General features: G+C 53.2%; 1 protein-coding gene across 1 annotated transcript in view; it reads right to left on the bottom strand.

Annotated features, from left to right (window-relative positions):
- The window catches only part of CEP164 (centrosomal protein 164), a 69,432-nt gene that overhangs the window by 12,134 nt on the left and 40,407 nt on the right, over window positions 1–16,891 (bottom strand). Inside the window, exons 11-16 of the mRNA XM_055548207.1 lie at window positions 15,500–15,583; window positions 11,148–11,233; window positions 10,039–10,206; window positions 9,186–9,323; window positions 6,445–6,582; window positions 2,861–3,070 (exon numbers count right to left, since the gene is read on the bottom strand). Of these exons, the coding sequence (XP_055404182.1) occupies window positions 2,861–3,070; window positions 6,445–6,582; window positions 9,186–9,323; window positions 10,039–10,206; window positions 11,148–11,233; window positions 15,500–15,583 (824 nt within the window). The remainder of the gene's footprint in view (window positions 1–2,860; window positions 3,071–6,444; window positions 6,583–9,185; window positions 9,324–10,038; window positions 10,207–11,147; window positions 11,234–15,499; window positions 15,584–16,891) is intronic.

Raw genomic sequence — 16,891 nt, 5'->3', positions numbered from 1 at the left:
CCAAAATAGCATTTCTGCAAAAGGTTCTCCTCTGCAACCAGGTGGTAGGCATTTACTCAAGGTCGGATCCTGTCTGACCCCAACCCAGCTCTGGCCACATCACATGAGCCAGCACCTCCAAACCCCACCACACTCCTCCCTGCCTCCTGGCCTTTGTTCAAGCCAACTCTCCCATCGAGAATCCCCTTTCCTACCTGACGAACCCATGTTCCGTGTTCAACACCCAACTCCATCCTCTCGGAGAAGCCTTTCCAACCCTCTCCAAGCTCACCAATCCCCTTTCAGCTCCCACCACGCTTTACATGAGGACCTTTCTTATCCATGCCGCTCTCTGCCATGCATAACATCACACTATAATTCAGCCTTTGTATGTGTGTTTTCCTTACAAGTGTGGGAGCGTCTCCAGAGAAGCAATCTTGTCTTAAAATCTTGCTATCTCCCAAGTGCCAAGCACAGTAACAGAAATGGAAGTAGGGACTCCATGAATGCTGGCTGAATTTGGGCAGTATCACCCAGGCCCAAACTACAAGCAAGTTATCTGTGAGGGGTCCCTTATTCACAGACCGAGATGGTGACCATCTCATCCCAAGCAGACAGCCCTCGCGTGGCCCCCACGTGACCAGGGGCTGTCACGTGACCGGCGCTGCACACTCAGGGAGTTCAAGCCCGAGAAAAACATGATTCAGAAGACAATCTCTCGGAAAAGCTTCTGCAGTGAATTCCGGAGCCAGAAAGGACTTCGGATCGTTTTCTATTTTCAGCTATTGACACCACTGCTCTCTTCCGTAATGACTGAAAATTTAAAGATTCTTCCTGCTAGATTCCCCCAGAAACCCTTTCTCTCTGTCCCAAGGCTAGATTTTACACTTATCACCACAGAATGGAAGGGTCTTTAGCAGTTAAGTCCTGCATTTTACAACGCTCTCCTCTCATCTTACAGCTAAACTCAGTCTCTTTGTTTTGTAACTAAAGAAACTTAAGCGTCAGCCTGCCTGCCTGCCTGCCTTCTCATGCAAGACATATTTGCTACAAGGTCAGTTGTGGCTTCCAGAAATTTCTATCAAGTGGTAATTTCCCAGCAGAGAGGAGACCCTACCTCTCAGAAAGGCTCATGTGTAAATAGAAACAGGGTTCTTATGACAAACTACTTTGAAGAGAGCCAGGCAAGGCACTGCCCACAGAGAAATCACTTAGTCAAGACCACGAACACTATACTGATTTCAATTGAAAATACAACCAAGAACCAGCTTTTATTGAGCAACTATCGTGTTTCAGGCCCTGAGTCAGATACTTTTCAACAGGCTGGTTTTCACTACAATTTAGGAGGGCTCTGGGAGGCCCCTCTGAAGTTGGGGGGTTCAGGAAGGGACAGAAAGCAGTCAGCACAGCCCAGGGTGGCCAGGGAGAGAGAGGAGCCTGGTAGGGAAACATCACCAGGATTTCTTCCTAGGCACTGCCTCTCAAGGTAAGCTGAGTTGCACTCTGTTTGGGAGGCCCCCTACCCCAAGTTCCAGGCAGCTGGAAGTGGAGGATGCCTGGGACCATCTATTCTTTAGAATGCTCTCTGGCAGGGGGATCCAGGAGGGGTGACATAGGATGAACCCTGGTCAGCAGAGCCTGTGTTGGGCTAATGAGGGAGACTGTCCCCAAACCTCTGGGCAGTTGGGTGCTGGTTTTCTCTTAGTTTCTCTAAATTAACCATAAATATTTTATACAGTCTTTGCCATGTATGATATAAAAATAGTAAGTCTACAGCACTTTGGGATCTTCTGTCCAAGAGGACAAGATTTAACCTTTAGCTTAACTGCCAAGTAAGTGAAACATATTAACGTCTTTTTGTAGCACTTTCCCCAACCTGGGACTGTGACAGAGATGGTTTATTACCCTCTCAATATCCATTCTCCCACTTTTCTTTACTAAGAGAACCCTAATTTTATTCTCTCAGGCCCAGAGACCAGCTAAAGGACTACATTCCTCAGTCAACTTTGCACCCTTTGCAAACAGGAGTGGCCAGTGAGATATAAACAGAAATTATTGGGTAAAGTTTCCATCAAAGTGCCTCTGAAGGGACTGAATGAGCTAGAAGGTGCCCCTATACTTCCTGCCTGGAACACAGGTACGATGGCTGGAGATCCAGCAGCTACACTGGACTGTAGAGAGAGCCTGAGAGTAAAACTCAGCGCTGAAGATGAAGGGATCAAAGGCCCCCTGGTGATGCTTTACTGCGGAGCCATCACGCCAGCCCTCACCTGCCTTTTCCTATAAAACCGTAACTCCAGCACAGAAGCACACACTCCTACACACGCAGGCCCAGCCCAAGCCTATGTGCTGCATTTGTCGAGGGCCTGCCTGTCACATACTCAAAGAGTAGGAACCCAAACAGAAACTTCTGGGTCCCGGGAAAGAGCACCTCACACCCTATCACATGCTGCGTGGTGCAGCCAAAGTAAAAAAATAAAGTGTTAAAACAAAAAAAAAAGAAACAGGCTCTGGAGATAAACTGCCCAGACTGTTAATCCAGGCTCTGCTGTTTATGAGGCTCCACACCTTGGACAAGCTACTTAACCTTCCTGTGCCTCAGCTCCCTCATCTATATTATAAATTCCACAAAACAGACTTGATGACAGAAACTCATAAGGGCCATTCCCAAGGACTCAACGAATTAGCAGACACAAAGCACGTGGATCAGAGTAATCTCTCAAAAAATACCAGCCATCCCCATTACTATCATGCCTCTCAAGTCCCTTCCCAAGAGAGGAAAGGCACGGGTCTTGGCCAGGGAGCCCACCCCTCCTCCACCCAGGCCACAGAGGAGTCATCCTGGAGGGGCAGCCAGGGTGGCTGGGCCGGGCGGCAGGACCTGAGCGCCTTCTCTTTCTGCTGGTGAAGTTGCAGGGCCTCCGCCTCCTCCTCCCGCCACAGCTTCTCCCGCAGCCGCTGCATCTTCTCTCGCTTGGACTCCAGTAGCTGTGTCTGTTCTTGCTCAAGTTCTTGGGCCACCGCCTCTTCCGTGGCCTCCAGCACGGCCTCTGAGAGCTGCTCCCGGGGAGCTGCGGGCTCTGCAGATCGCCTGCCAAGGGCGGGAGCAGCATTTCACTCGGTTTACTGCTCACCCACCTTCTGGCACCAGGGTTTTTACAGATACCGAACACCCCACATGGAGCCCTAACGGAGGGCCCCCGGTCAGGTCACACGTGCAAGTGCACGTCACCCGAGGGCGAGCAGCAAGGCTACCCTCTTGAACACAGGGGCAGCATCTGTTCCACAGCAGCAGCCCCCAGCCTTTTTGGCACCAGGAACTGGTTTCATGCAAGACAATTTTTCCACAAACCAGGGGTGCGCGGATGGTCTGGGTATGATTCACATGCCTTACATTTACTGTGCGCTTTATTTCTATTATTACTGTATCAGCTCCGGCTCAGGTCATCAGGCATTAGATCCTGGAGGCTGGAGACCCCTGCTCTATACAATAAGCCCCACTGTGCCTGTGTGAGGGAGGGCCTGAGTGCCTAAGGAGCGGGGTGACGCATAGGAGGCCCTCAGGGGACAGGGTAGGTTGTGGCCTGAGTGAACACCCCGAGACATGGCTCCAGAGCTGGCGGCAGGAGAAGAGGGCAAACTTCTGTCCCTCATGGACTCCTCCCAAGTGGGTTTCATGGCCATGATTCCGTCTCCTACCAGGGCTCTCCCTATTACTTGAGGCTCATGCCGGCAGTTTGGGAAGTCCCCAGAGGCTACTCCCTGACTCTCAAAACTGAACAGAGGTCAATGCTTATGAGCCGGCAGGAGAAGCAGCAGCATGTCTCCTAGCCCTGGAGCCCAGAATAGTCCTTGGAGGCCCAGGAATGCGCAACCTCTTTCCACAATGCCAAGGGAGCCAGGCAGGAGACCCTTCCCTAAGCCAGAGAGAGTAGCAGGGGCACATCTGAAATGCCAGACTCTCTATCTCCTCAACAGTGCCACAACTTCATCTGCTTAGAGTGAACTCACCATGTGGAAATGGGTAAAAGGAATTCTAACTGGGATGCGAAAGGCAGGTGGTTAAATAAGAACAATGGGATTGGTCAAAGAGATGTCTACAAAGTCATGAAGGCTGTTCTGTTGAGCATATTTTGGTTCTTGAAGGAAATAGCCAAAGAGAAACCCCAAGAACATTTTAAGCAATGGAAACATAAGTGGGATAAAGTATTTTGCTTCCCAGAGTGGCTTTCCTGAAGCCAAGGACACGTATGCAGGCCCAGGTCCTTAAATCTTACATTAGAAATTGGTCTGGCCACCCAAGTAGCACCTTCTCCCGCGATGCTCAGCCTGTGGCAGGCCTGGCCCCGTGGCCGAGTGGACCACAGCAGCACGCAGGCGGGGTCTGAATCAAGGAGGGGTGGGACCAGAGTCCGAGAAGGGGAGCCAGCCTGCAGGGGATGCAGAACCCCCTCCGCCTTCAGCCCCCGCTCTGCAGCAAATGGAAGGTGGCGGGTGGGATCAGACTAGCAAAGCACAAGGAAATGAGGGCTCTGGAATTCCCTTCCAGCCCCTTGAGGCCAGAGACCAAGGAAACAGACAAAAGGCTACCGAAGTGTCTGAAATACCATTAAGATCCTTCCTAAAATCGTGACTCAAACCAGAAACGGTCCTGAGCTCTGTCTTCAGTCCCCTTCTGCTCCCAAGGCCATCTCCGTCCTTCCAATTCCCGCTTTCTCTAAGTCCCCTGACACAGCCCAGACTGATGCAGATGTAAGATGTAGCCACCACCTCCTCTGAGAATCCCGCCTGGCAAAGAGCCTCCTCCCAACCCTGCCACTGCTGCAGCTCTCCGCCTCATCAACCCTCCAACTCATTTCCAACCTGAGCTGAAAACATCTTTTTTTTCCCTGAGATGGTACCTTTTAATGTCTCCCTCCCCTGTGGGCTGCAGAGCTATGTGGGGCCCTAGGGACTGATGCTGCGGAGAGACGGGGCACCAGCTGACGTGACAGCATGCACCCAGGCTGCACGCACCGCTGAGCCTGCCTGCACGCCTGGCATGCAGGCAGATTGGGGCTGCTTTTCAGCGGGCCTCTTCACCGTGTCCCTGTTTTCAAGACTGAGCATCCCAAACTCCCAGCTTAGGTCCAACACAGTCAACAGTGAGCCTGAAAGATCTATGACACGCCTGGGAGGTCAACGCCTCCAGGGGAAGAGGCAGGTCTGATTTCTAGGCCACTCCTCAGGTATCACCATCAGTGAGACCCAGTTTCCAACAGCAAGTGGCCGAGAGGAGGCTCAGCAGAATGTGTTTCAGGCTGCCGGCCGAGTTACTCTGAGACATATGAGGGAAAGCGAGGAGGGACAGGCAGGGAGGGAGGAGAGGGAAGAGGGCTGTGGTACCCACAGTCCTGACACGGCCGTGCCACCACTAAAACTCGGATCACTATCAGGGATTCTGTCTCCACTAATTTTCAACCCAGTGGTTGTTTTTTTTTTTTTAACCTTTTATTTTACACTAAAGTGTTAGTTAGTCCCTTAGTTGTGTCCGACTCTTTGCAACCCCATAGACTGTGCCAACCAGGTTCTTCTATTCTCCAGGCAAGAATACTGGAGTGGGTAGCCATTCCCTTCTCCAGAGGATCTTCCTGATCCAGGGATCAAACCTGGGTCTCCTGCATTGCAGGCAGATTCTTCACTGTCTGAGCCACAGGGAAGCCCATTTTATATTGGGGCATAATCAATTAACAGCGCTGTGACAGTTTCAGGGGGAGAGCAAAAGGACTCAGCCGCACTCCCTAAACTCCCCTCCCATCCAGGCTGCCATATAACACTGAGCAGAGTTTCATGTGCTCTACAGTAGGTCCTTGTTGGTTATCCATTGTAAATACAGCAGCATGTACCTGTCCATCCCAAACTCTCTTAACTATCTCTTTCCCGCAACCGTAAGTTCATTTTCTGTCTGCGAGTCTCTTTCTTCAGCGCAGTGGTTTTAATCCATTTGCCTTCTCTCTCTACAAACACCTCAAGAAGGATGCTGGGAAGACAGAGGGAAGGATATGCTTATTTCCCAGACCCAGGCCTTCCAGCCATACAGCACACACAGCAGTGGCTGCTTGCTGGACCCGCCTGCACTCTGACCTCCCTGTGCTCCTAACTCCTCCTGATTCAGCTTGACAACATCCGTGCAGGTGACAGACCCTCCTATTCATGCTTTTTATTCTCTATATTTTATGGTGTTACAATACGTGAAGAAGTTGGCTGGTCAAGGAGAGGGTGCCCCTCCCCGGACCAGGCAATCCTTATAGACAGCAAAGGGAATATGTCTTTCCTAAGCAAACCGACCCTACCATCTCCTAATCTATTTCTCATGCCCCAGATCACCCAGAGCCAGGCCCCAGGCAACCAGAGACCATGCCCAGAGCCCAAAGCCATCGAAAATTATCCAAACTGCTCCCCCCCTACACTCGCTCGAGTACTCACCCCGCCTCACCCATTGCATCCCAAGAAAACCCCAATAACAGCTCCGGGTCATGCTCTTCCTTCTCGCTTCTTTCCCCTCCTGACCAGCTCTGGTCCTTCCCCATGTGGCCCCGCCTGGCATGGCATGCCCTCTTCTCTCTGGAAATATAAGGAATAAATTCTTCTTTCAGTGGCATCGGCTTCTCCGTGTTGTCACTCAGTCACCTCTGCAAATTAAAATTCCATGGATACAAATGAGGCACAGAGTCACTCCCCCGCGAAACCCAGAGAACAAATCCATTCTTAAGGCAGCTGTAAAAGTCAATAGCAAGGAAGTTCTAGAGCCTGAGAAGACTCTAGGAAAGGAGCAGAAGACATCTAAGAGCACCGTGTAAACTGAAACTGTGTGGTCAAGGAGAGGGCGGTCCAGCGGGGACAGCCTCGCAGGGACGGGAGGAGAGACACAGAGAGGAGGACTTGTCAGCCTGGGTGGCCAGGAGGAGCCTCACTGCCCAATTTCTCTCCCAGAAGCCCTGGGAAAATGCCCTCTGACCCCTGACCTCTGCCCAGAGGGTCCTGTTTCTGAAGCCCGGTCATCTCCTGTCCTCATCATAAGCACCCTGATCTGGCTGTCCACGGCCACCAAGGAGATCAGGGAAAGCCATGTCATTGCTCAGGGGCAGCGCTGTCACGGTGGGCTGGATCACCACCTGAAAAGGGGGCCAGCCCTTCCCTACATCACTCCTTCAGCACCACACAGCGCCACAGGAGAGCATGCGCTCCTGGGGCCCTCCCCTACATCACTCCTTCAGCACCACACAGTGCCACAGGAGAGCATGCGCTCCTGGGTCCCTCCCCTACATCACTCCTTCAGCACCACACAGCGCTACAGGAGAGCATGCGTTCCTGGGTCCTTCCCCTACATCACTCCTTCAGCACCACACAGCGCCACAGGAGAGCATGCGCTCCTGGGTCCCTCCCCTACATCACTCCTTCAGCACCACACAGTGCCACAGGAGAGCATGCGCTCCTGGGTCCCTCCCCTACATCAGTCCTTCAGCACCACACAGCGCTACAGGAGAGCATGCGTTCCTGGGTCCTTCCCCTACATCACTCCTTCAGCACCACACAGCGCCACAGGAGAGCATGCGCTCCTGGGTCCCTCCCCTACATCACTCCTTCAGCACCACACAGTGCCACAGGAGAGCATGCGCTCCTGGGTCCCTCCCCTACATCACTCCTTCAGCACCACACAGCGCCACAGGAGAGCATGCGCTCCTGGGGCCCTCCCCTACATCACTCCTTCAGCACCACACAGCGCTACAGGAGAGCATGCGTTCCTGGGTCCTTCCCCTACATCACTCCTTCAGCACCACACAGCGCCACAGGAGAGCATGCGCTCCTGGGGCCCTCCCCTACATCACTCCTTCAGCACCACACAGCGCCACAGGAGAGCATGCGCTCCTGGGTCCCTCCCCTACATCACTCCTTCAGCACCACACAGTGCCACAGGAGAGCATGCGCTCCTGGGTCCCTCCCCTACATCACTCCTTCAGCACCACACAGCGCCACAGGAGAGCATGCGCTCCTGGGGCCCTCCAGCCCTTGGTGACACTTGCTGTAAGTAATCAGCGCATGAACCTGTCTCTGCTCAACAATCAGCCCCAATCCTGAAGGCTCTTAATCTTTCTGTACTGCTCAGCTCACAGGCAGGAAAAACTATATCACCCTGAAACCCTGACATCACGCAGGGAAAAGACACAGTGGCTGCAGACCAGGCGACAGAAGTCAAGGGCTCCAGAGACTAGAATCTAGATCTAATTCTGCAATCAACTAGCAATGTGACCTTGGGCAAATCCCTTCACCCCTCTGAACCTCAGTTTCCTCATCTGTAAAAGAGGTGAGAGGGGGGAGAAGAGCTAAAAGGCTTCTAAGTTTTAGAAATGTAACAATGGAGGTGCGCTGTGAACCCAGGCACAAAAGAGCTATACTGTGTACTGGATAATTCCATTCAAATGAAGTTGGGAACAGGAAAAATGAATCTATGCGACAAGCCAGAAGAGTGGTGACCTGGGGCAGGTGCATTAAGAGGAAAGGAGCCCAAGGAAGCTTACAGGAGGGGTGGAAATGTTCTCAAAGATCTGGGAGGTTGTGATACGGTGTGTGAAAAGTGTTAGTCACTCAGTCATGTCCGGCTCTTTGCAACCCATGGACTGCAGCCCACCAGGCTCCTCTGTCCATGGAATTCTACAGGCAAGGATACTGGAGTGGGTAGCCGTTCTCTTCCCCAGGGGATCTGCCTGACCCAGGGGTCGAACCCAGGTCTCCTGCATTGTAGGCAGATTATTTACTGTCTTGAGCCACCAAGGAAGCCTGTGACATGGTACATATGTATATAAACATTCATTGACTTGTACAATTCACGTGTACATACAACCAGGTACATAAATACCTTAATAATTTTTTAAAGGAAAACAGGGCTTGATAGAGCAGAAAACGTGGTTGACCAGGTTTCTGCTAAGGACCCAGAAGGTACTCGGCCCCCTCGCTTCCAGCCCTATACCCTAGGTGCTGACGAGGGGAGCCCTGGGGGCTGCTTAGGGGTCAAGGCTGCACACAGAACCAAGGGTACACTCACTTTCCCCCCACTCCACTCCTTGAGCCAGGGCCAGAGCACCCTCTCCCCACCACCCAAGACGGGATGGGCACTAAAGCAATCCACACAACGGAGGACAGGGACAGACATGGAAACTGGCCCTTACACCTCTGGAGAGCCTGGTGGGGTGGGGCTGACTGCCACCTTCTCCTCGGGCTCTTCCTGCCCAGGGCCCGGCCCCTCGGCCTGGGGACGCCGTTCCTGGCCCCTCTTGTGGGCGGCAGGTGGGCTTGGGAGTGCCTCCCTTGACAGCAACAAGGAAGGAACTGCGTTAAAGCCAGAGGAAGGTGAGAGGCTCCAGGTGTACCCCGCTTGGGGCCCAAGAGCTCTGATGGGGACAAGGGAGGAGGCAGCCCCAGCAACATGTGCCATCTCAGGCCTCGGGTCTCAGCTCCGCTCCCCACCTCCCCACACAGCAGGGGCTCCGTGGGTGCTGCTACTCTGCCTCCCCAGTGACTCATTTCAGCCGGGTGAGCTCTAAGGCCGGCGTCTTTCTCTTCCTGGGGGAAGCCCGGGGCACTGCACCTCCCTGACCTGGGGCCCAGCACTAGCAGGGCTCCCTCCACCCCCAGGGCTTGCTGAATGACTAGCAGTGGGATGATCATGGGGAAGAAGGGGGCTGGCAGGTGGGGACCAGGAGACATGGCCACCCCCCGGCAGGAATGGCCCAGCCTGGGTGACAGCAGACTCTGCCCTAGCCCCTGCCAGGGGGTGGCTGGGTCAGAAGAGACACTTCCTTGTGCCAGAGTTTCTAAGCTCCCCTAACCAGCCTGTGCACCCCGATTGTAGCTGCAGGCTGCAGACTAGGAAGAGGCAGATTTCCTCCCTCCTCAGTTCGTATGAAGCACTAACCAGAGACCTCCATTGCTGCTGCTTAGGCTGCAAACCCACCCCCTGCTCTCCCCACCTCTCCAGACCCACTGCCCCCCAACCCTGGGAGGCTTCCGGCCGGACCTTACCTCTGCAGGGAAACAGAGGGTGGGGGACTGCCCAGAGAGCCCTCCTCAGGCTCCGCTGCCTCCTTCCACTCAGGCTGCCCCTCTGGGGCCTGTGGAGGCCCTTCGTCGGTGGCCTGGCCGTGAAGGAGACTCTGGAGCCGCTCCTCACGCAAAAGAGGGGGAGATAACCTGAGCAGAGAGCAGAGTCATTGCCTCCACTCAAACAGCAGCAGAAATGCAGAGTGGAGTACGTGGATCCAGGTCCATGCCTCCTCTGGGCTGGACCCCAGTCCTGGCCCCACCTCCATGGAGGGCAACAGGGCCAGAAAAGCAGGACAGAGAAGCTCCCTACTGAGCTCGCCCTCTGCCTGGACTGGATTCAGCCCTCCCAGGTCCATGGGCTGCATTTGCGTGGCCCAGGAGTGACATCTGGGCACACTCACAGGTGTATCTATCCCCATCTCTGGGGTCTGGGAGTTGGCGAAGTGATGGAAGAATTGAGCAGAAAGAAGGAGAAAGATAGAAGCCAGTCTCAAATGATCACTCTATAGAAAATGCATGAAGCTGTAGCTTTGAGGAAGTAAAAATGCTGATAGCTTTTAAAGGTTCAAAAAGTAGAATGACCACCCCCTTCCCCTGCCAGGATGGCAACCCTTCTCTTTCATGGGCCCAGGCCTGAGAAGCTGGAAGCCCCTGTCTCTCAATCACACAGACATACACACACACAGACACAGCTGCAGCCATTTCTGATGTGGCTAGGCCTGGCTCAGAGCTCTGAGCTGCAGCACCGATCCTCTAGCATGGTCCCCCAGACCTCTAGCAGACTATCCAGCCCTGACCCATGACCAAGGACACACGAGGTTGCAACCAATCGGGTGAAGAGGACAGAGCCCTGGCCCCACAATGGTGCTGTGGGCACAAAGTCCCACCAAACGCTGCAGCAGTACCTCCCACTTCTGTCTTGGTTTGTGTGACGCGCACACACACACAAACTCTGCAAGGCCATCCAGTCAGTTCATCACCTGCCTTCAGACAGGAGCACACTGAGACACGCAGACCAAAGGCAGGAATTCTGGCCCCAAGTCCACGCCATCCCAAAGTCCCCAAGGGCCTCCTCCCACACACGGTACCTCTCCGAGCCTCCAGACTGCTTGCTCTGCAGCTCCTCTTGGCTGGACTGGCTGGCATCCTTGTCTTCTCTTCCCAACCTCTGGGCCTGCAGACAAGTAGCAGTGGAAAGTGCACACTGGGGTGGGGGTCTGTACTGACGCCCATGCCAGGAGGGGGCGCTGAGAGGTGGCTCTTGGTGAGGGAGAGCCACTTGGGATGCAGAAGAGAAGGCCTGTCTGCTGTACAATGAAGCCCCTGAGGCTCTGGCTAAGCCCCCAGGCTCACAGCTGCTCCCAGAGCTGGCCTTGCTGCCCTAGGGAGGATGAGTCAGACAACACAGCCACTGCAGGCAGACTCAGAAGCCACAGGCTGAAGGGGGACACACAAGAAAAAGAAAATCCTGCCTCCTGCAGGCGGAAACATTCACTGGCAGCTGCAGAGAGAAAGCAGAGACGTCCGCGAACACCCCAAATCACGGGCCCCCGACCGCCAGAGTCACCGATCACCGGGAATGCTGAAATTCAGTGAGCAGGACTGGGGACAGAAGACAAAGTGCATCAAAGAGGATCCTGGAAAGATGGAGACGTGCTGAAACGAGAGACAGCTATATTCCAGATGAGAAGGGCACTGCGAGGGCAACCTGAAGGGAGGAAGACGGAGTGCTCCTTTGCACCATTCTGAGATCCCCCGACACCCAGGTGCCGTTAGTAGACAATGATGCCCCCTTCCTAATCAGGAATTATACCTGCCAGACAGTGCAAAGAAGAAACGAAGAGAGTCAGCCCCAAACCTCATTTTAAAGTTTGGGTGTCGGGGCAAAGTTAGCAAGCTGGTGAAAAGGACTATTCTTAATACATTCACCGATTTCCTGCAAGGGTAAGGTTGCAGGGGTAAGGTTGCAGGGGTAAGGTTGCAGGGGTGGAGCGGTGCTGTCAGCCTGGACTTAACCCCTAGTTCCAGCACCTCCTCCACTGCAAAATGGGATCACAGGGCTTCCCTTGGGTTTCCCCGGTGGCTCCATGGTAAAGAATTCACCTGCAGTGGAGGAGACCAAGAGACATGGGTTCGATCCCCAGGTCAGGTGGCTCAGTGGTAAAGAATTCGCCTGCCAGTGCAGGAGACACAGGTTCCATCCCTGAACCGGGAAGATCCCACACACCCAGAGTAACTAAGCCTGTGCGCCCCAACTATTGAGACTGTGCTCTTGGGCCCAGGAGCCACCACTACTGAAGCCCCCGCGCCCTAGAGACCATGCTACGTGCAACAGGAGAAGTTACCGCAATGAGAAGCCCACTCGCTGCAACTAGACAAGGGCCCCTCTCACCGCAATGAGAGAAAAGCCCACACAGCAACGAAGACCCAGCACAGCCAAAGATAAATAAATAAAATTATTTTTTAAAAAATGTGATAGTGAACCACAGTGTACAGGGCTTCTAGCGGGGCCCAACTCTGGCCCAAAAAAGGCAGGCCACAAAAACAGCTCTCCTCACACTCCCCCTCTTCTCCACCAGCCTGGGGGTAAAAAAAAAAAAAGAAACCCAGCTTCGCCAGTGCCAGTCCCCATCCTAGGATCTGCACTCCTTCCGTCACATTCACAGGGGCCCTGTCTGTCCCGGACCACGAGGGTTAACAGGAGAGGTGGGGCTGGAGACAGCCCACTCCATCTTCCCCGGCGGGGTTCCGGCCTGGCTGGCACACCTCTGTGTCCCCAGCCCCGTGCCCGCAGCCCCCCACGCCTCTCCACTGGCAGCCTGAGCCCCGGCAGCTGTGGCCGACTCTGCCATCTGGATGGGTGAGGAAGAGCAGGGTCTGAACTAAAAGCCAGCTCCCCCAAATTACATTAAAAATAGAAACGCTGCCTGGGAGTGCCTCCCAGTGCCCGCAGCAGAAGGGCTCCCTGCCAGCGCTGCCATTCCTGATCGCATCAGCAGGGCAGAGCCCACAGACAATGGCGGGGCGGGCGTCCTTCTCCTGCCCTGCCTCCTCCCCTTCCAGGACTCAACTTGCAACTTGTCTTCCCTACAGATCACACCACACTCCGCAGAGAGCGCCCCCCTCCCACAGGCCAATCTATTTCACAAACTAAAATATAAGATGGGTAACAAAGTACAGCGGTCGTAATAAATATTGAGGGGCTGAGCCCTGAATCAGAAAGATGAGCTGCAGAAAATGTCTGTTTCCTTCTTGATTCACCTTTCTGCTAGAAACTCAACCAGCCCTGAGCCAGAGAAAAGGGGATACCCTGGGCAAGTACCCACACAGAGGCCCTTTGAGCAGAGTTTTACTTGTTCCCTAGAACTTTCTGCCCCAGAAAGGGAGTCAAAGGAACCAGACAAGGCCATCAGGCACATCGGCACTCTTCAGAACGAGGAGACACATGCCTGTTCTAAGCCTCTGGCTTAAGACTGCTAAAGATACCCCTTCCCTAACCTAAACTCAGCTCTGGGGTTTTGTTTTTGTTCACGATTCAGTCTTCATTTAAGTAAATCACAGGGACTTCCCTGGTGGTCCACTCTTTTCAAAAGCCTCCCAAGGAAATCTGTCTTTTTAAAAGCCCCCAAGTGCTTCCCTTGTAGCTCAGCTGGTAAAGAATCCGCCTGCAATGCGGGACACCTAGGTTCGATCCCTGGGTTGGGAAGATCCCCTGAAAAAGGGAAAGGCTACCCACTCCAGTATTCTGGACTAGAGAATTCCATGGACTGTATAGTCCATGGGGTCGCAAAGAGTCGGACACGGCTGAGTGACTTTCACTTTCTTTCACTTAAGGATTCTAATATTGGCCAGATTTTAGAGTCAGAGCAATGGAAAATCACCTTGCCTGGCCAACTCGGTAACTTTCCCACTTACGTGCTGCCAAAGGTACCTCACCAATCACCTGCTCCAAACCCTTCCTGACGAACACCACCTGGCCTTGTCTATGCCTTTACAGACCTCCAGTGCTGCAAACGGAGGGCAGGCAGTGAGGGGGAGAGATCCAGTGTCCAGCAGGGACCCGGTAGCTAAGCAGTGGCCCAGGGAGGCTTATCAGCCAGAGCTGAGAGGAACATGTCAGGCTCCAATCAACCAGACTCACAACTCTACCCTGACTCAGGACCGGCTTCACTAAGGGCTCCCAGGCTTGATTCACATTAAATACCTTGTTTGTTTCACCCAAACCAAATGCTCCCTCAAACCTGCAGAGACTGCATGTCAGAACCTCTCTCCTCTCAATAATCTCACAGAGGAGGCAAAAATGATGTTGGCATTTATGTTTTACAGATTTTTTTTAAGGATGGCCATTCCAGCCGGTCTAAAGTGATACCTCATTGTAGTTTTGATTTGCATTTCTCTAATAATTAATGATACCGAGTACCTTTTCATGTATTTGTTGATCATCTGTCTGTCTTCTTTGAAGAAATGTCTGTTTAGGTCTTCTGCCCACTTTTGATTGGGTTGTTTGATTTTTTGGTTATTGAGCTACATGAGCTGTTTGTATATTTTAGAGATTAATCCCTTGTCAGTTTTGTTTGCAAATATTTTCTAGTGTTTCACCATGATATTGGTGCTTGTTTTGAGAAAAAAAAATCATTTTAGTCATGTTAAATAAATGGCTTCCTTAATGCTATTATTTTTAGAAATCAATATTAAATTTTTATCAAATACCTTTTGATCTCAAAGTGATCAGAAGGTTTTATCCTCTGATTCACAGATATCATGAAATATATTTAGAAGATTCATAATATTAAACCATCCTTCAATACTAAAAGAAAAAATTAAAAAATGACCTTGGCTTCAAGCTCCTTGCACATAGGACCTGTGTCTGAGTCAACTTTATCCCCTACTCTGGGTTCAACGACACCCATGCCTGCCCAGAGCTTACATCTGGCAGGGGAGACAGAGAACCAGAAAACAAAAGCAGGAGCACTCAGGGAAGCAGAGGGAAGGGCCGATTCATCCTGCATGGAGGACGTGACATCAGAGGTAGGCCTCCGAGACCAAGAAAGAGCTCTCGGGGCACAAGGGGAGGCAGCTGGCAGGCAGGGTGGTAAAGCGGTGGACGGTGTAGCCCCAGGGAATGGTGAGCAGTGGGCACAGCCAGGGCATGGCAAGTGGGCTGAGGACATGACTGCAGAGGTTGAATGGGCCAGGTTAGGAAGTGCCCTGAAATCCACAAGCTGCGCAGTGCTTTTTTGCACAGGCGCAAACGGTCAGCCCTCAGGTGCTGGCAGCAACAGACCACGAGCGCCGGAAGCCCCATCGCAGGCACCATCAGGGCCTTGCCTTGACAAACCAGAAGGGAGAGAACTCCCAGAAATGCACCCTGGGATGGGCAGGCCTCAGCTCTTGATCATCCCCAAAAATGAGGCCCCAGCCCAGCCCGAGAGAGACTCACCTCCCAGCGGGCTCCATCCAGGACAGAGGAGTGCACGTCCATATCCAGCAGGCGCTCTGAGATCTGGCTGCGGAAACCGAAGTCCTGGAGATGGTGGAGACAGGGAGGTCAGCTCTCCCCCCATCACGGTCAGTGCCCACCAGAGATCAGGGCCTCTCCTCCACCCCCACCTTCCAGAAAGACGCCTACTACGTGCCAGACACTGTGCCAAGCATTCCAACACCTACTCACTAACCTCATCTTTAAAATAACATTGGGCTTCTCTGGTGGCTCACAGTAAAGAATCTGCCTACAATGCAGGAGACCCGGGTTCGATCCCTGGGTCAGGAAGATCCCCTGGAGTAGAAAATGACAACCCACTCCAGCATTCTTGCCTTGAGATTCTTATGGACAGAGGAGACTGGCGGGGCTACAGCCCATGGAGTCACAAAGACTAGGACATGACGGAGCGACTAACACTTTTGCTTTTCTTCCAAATAACTCTGTTACTAGATGGAAAGGTATGTGGTAAAGCAACTACGGTATACTGCTCACTGCAGACTCTAGGGGCTGAGTATGTAGGTATTCGCTATAAAATTCTTTTAATTTTTCCATACGGTTGAAATTTTTCATAATCGAATTACAGGGGAAGAAAGTAACCTAATGAGACTGTCCTCTTATTTTTATCTCACAGAGTAGGAAGCCGTTTGAGAGCCCATGTAACTTGCCCAAGGTCACGCATCTGTTAAGCAGCAGGGCTGGGGGTCAGATGTGTCCTGGGCCAACTCCAGAGCCCAAGCTTTTTGCCTGACATGTGCTGCAAAGCATGTCACTTTCCAGCTGTCTCTCCCTCCTGGCGCCCGACAGGAGGCCTAAGTGCCCAGATCTGTGGGCAGGTAGGAAACAGGGCCTGCCAGGCCCCTCCCAGCGGGTTCTTTCCCCTTCCCATACAGGTGCCCCTCTGGACAATGGGGATGGATCAGCACCACTTTCTCCACTGGCTTCTCTTTGGGATGGACAGCAAGGGCCCACGCAGGTGCCAGCTCCCCACTGCCCTCTGGCTGCCGCAGAGCCAGGACCCCTCCCCCTCCAAACCCAGGAGCCCCACTGGGCTAGGTGATGGATTGCTACCCGACAGCATGCTAACAGGGACAGTTCTGTCATCAGCCCTGATGAATGGCGGGACGCCCAGCCAAGGTCTGGTCCTGCTGGCCGTGGCTTCCTCCACCCACTCCCGTAAAGAAGAAAAATGCTGACGGACACACTCCTCCACAGGGCGACTCCCTGAGAAGGGCCAGGGCCCTTGCTTCAGAGAGCTCTGTGGCACAGAGACTCTTCATGATGGTTTCTGCCAACGGTGACTTTGCCTCCCCTTCCTGGCTTGTGGGTTTTCTTTGTGGATGACATTTTCCT

The sequence above is a fragment of the Bubalus kerabau genome, chromosome 15, assembly GCF_029407905.1.
Source record: "Bubalus kerabau isolate K-KA32 ecotype Philippines breed swamp buffalo chromosome 15, PCC_UOA_SB_1v2, whole genome shotgun sequence".
NCBI classification, from domain to species: Eukaryota; Metazoa; Chordata; class Mammalia; order Artiodactyla; family Bovidae; genus Bubalus; species Bubalus kerabau.
The sequence above is the reverse complement of the archived record's forward strand: the minus strand, read 5'-3'. Positions and strand labels throughout refer to the sequence as shown.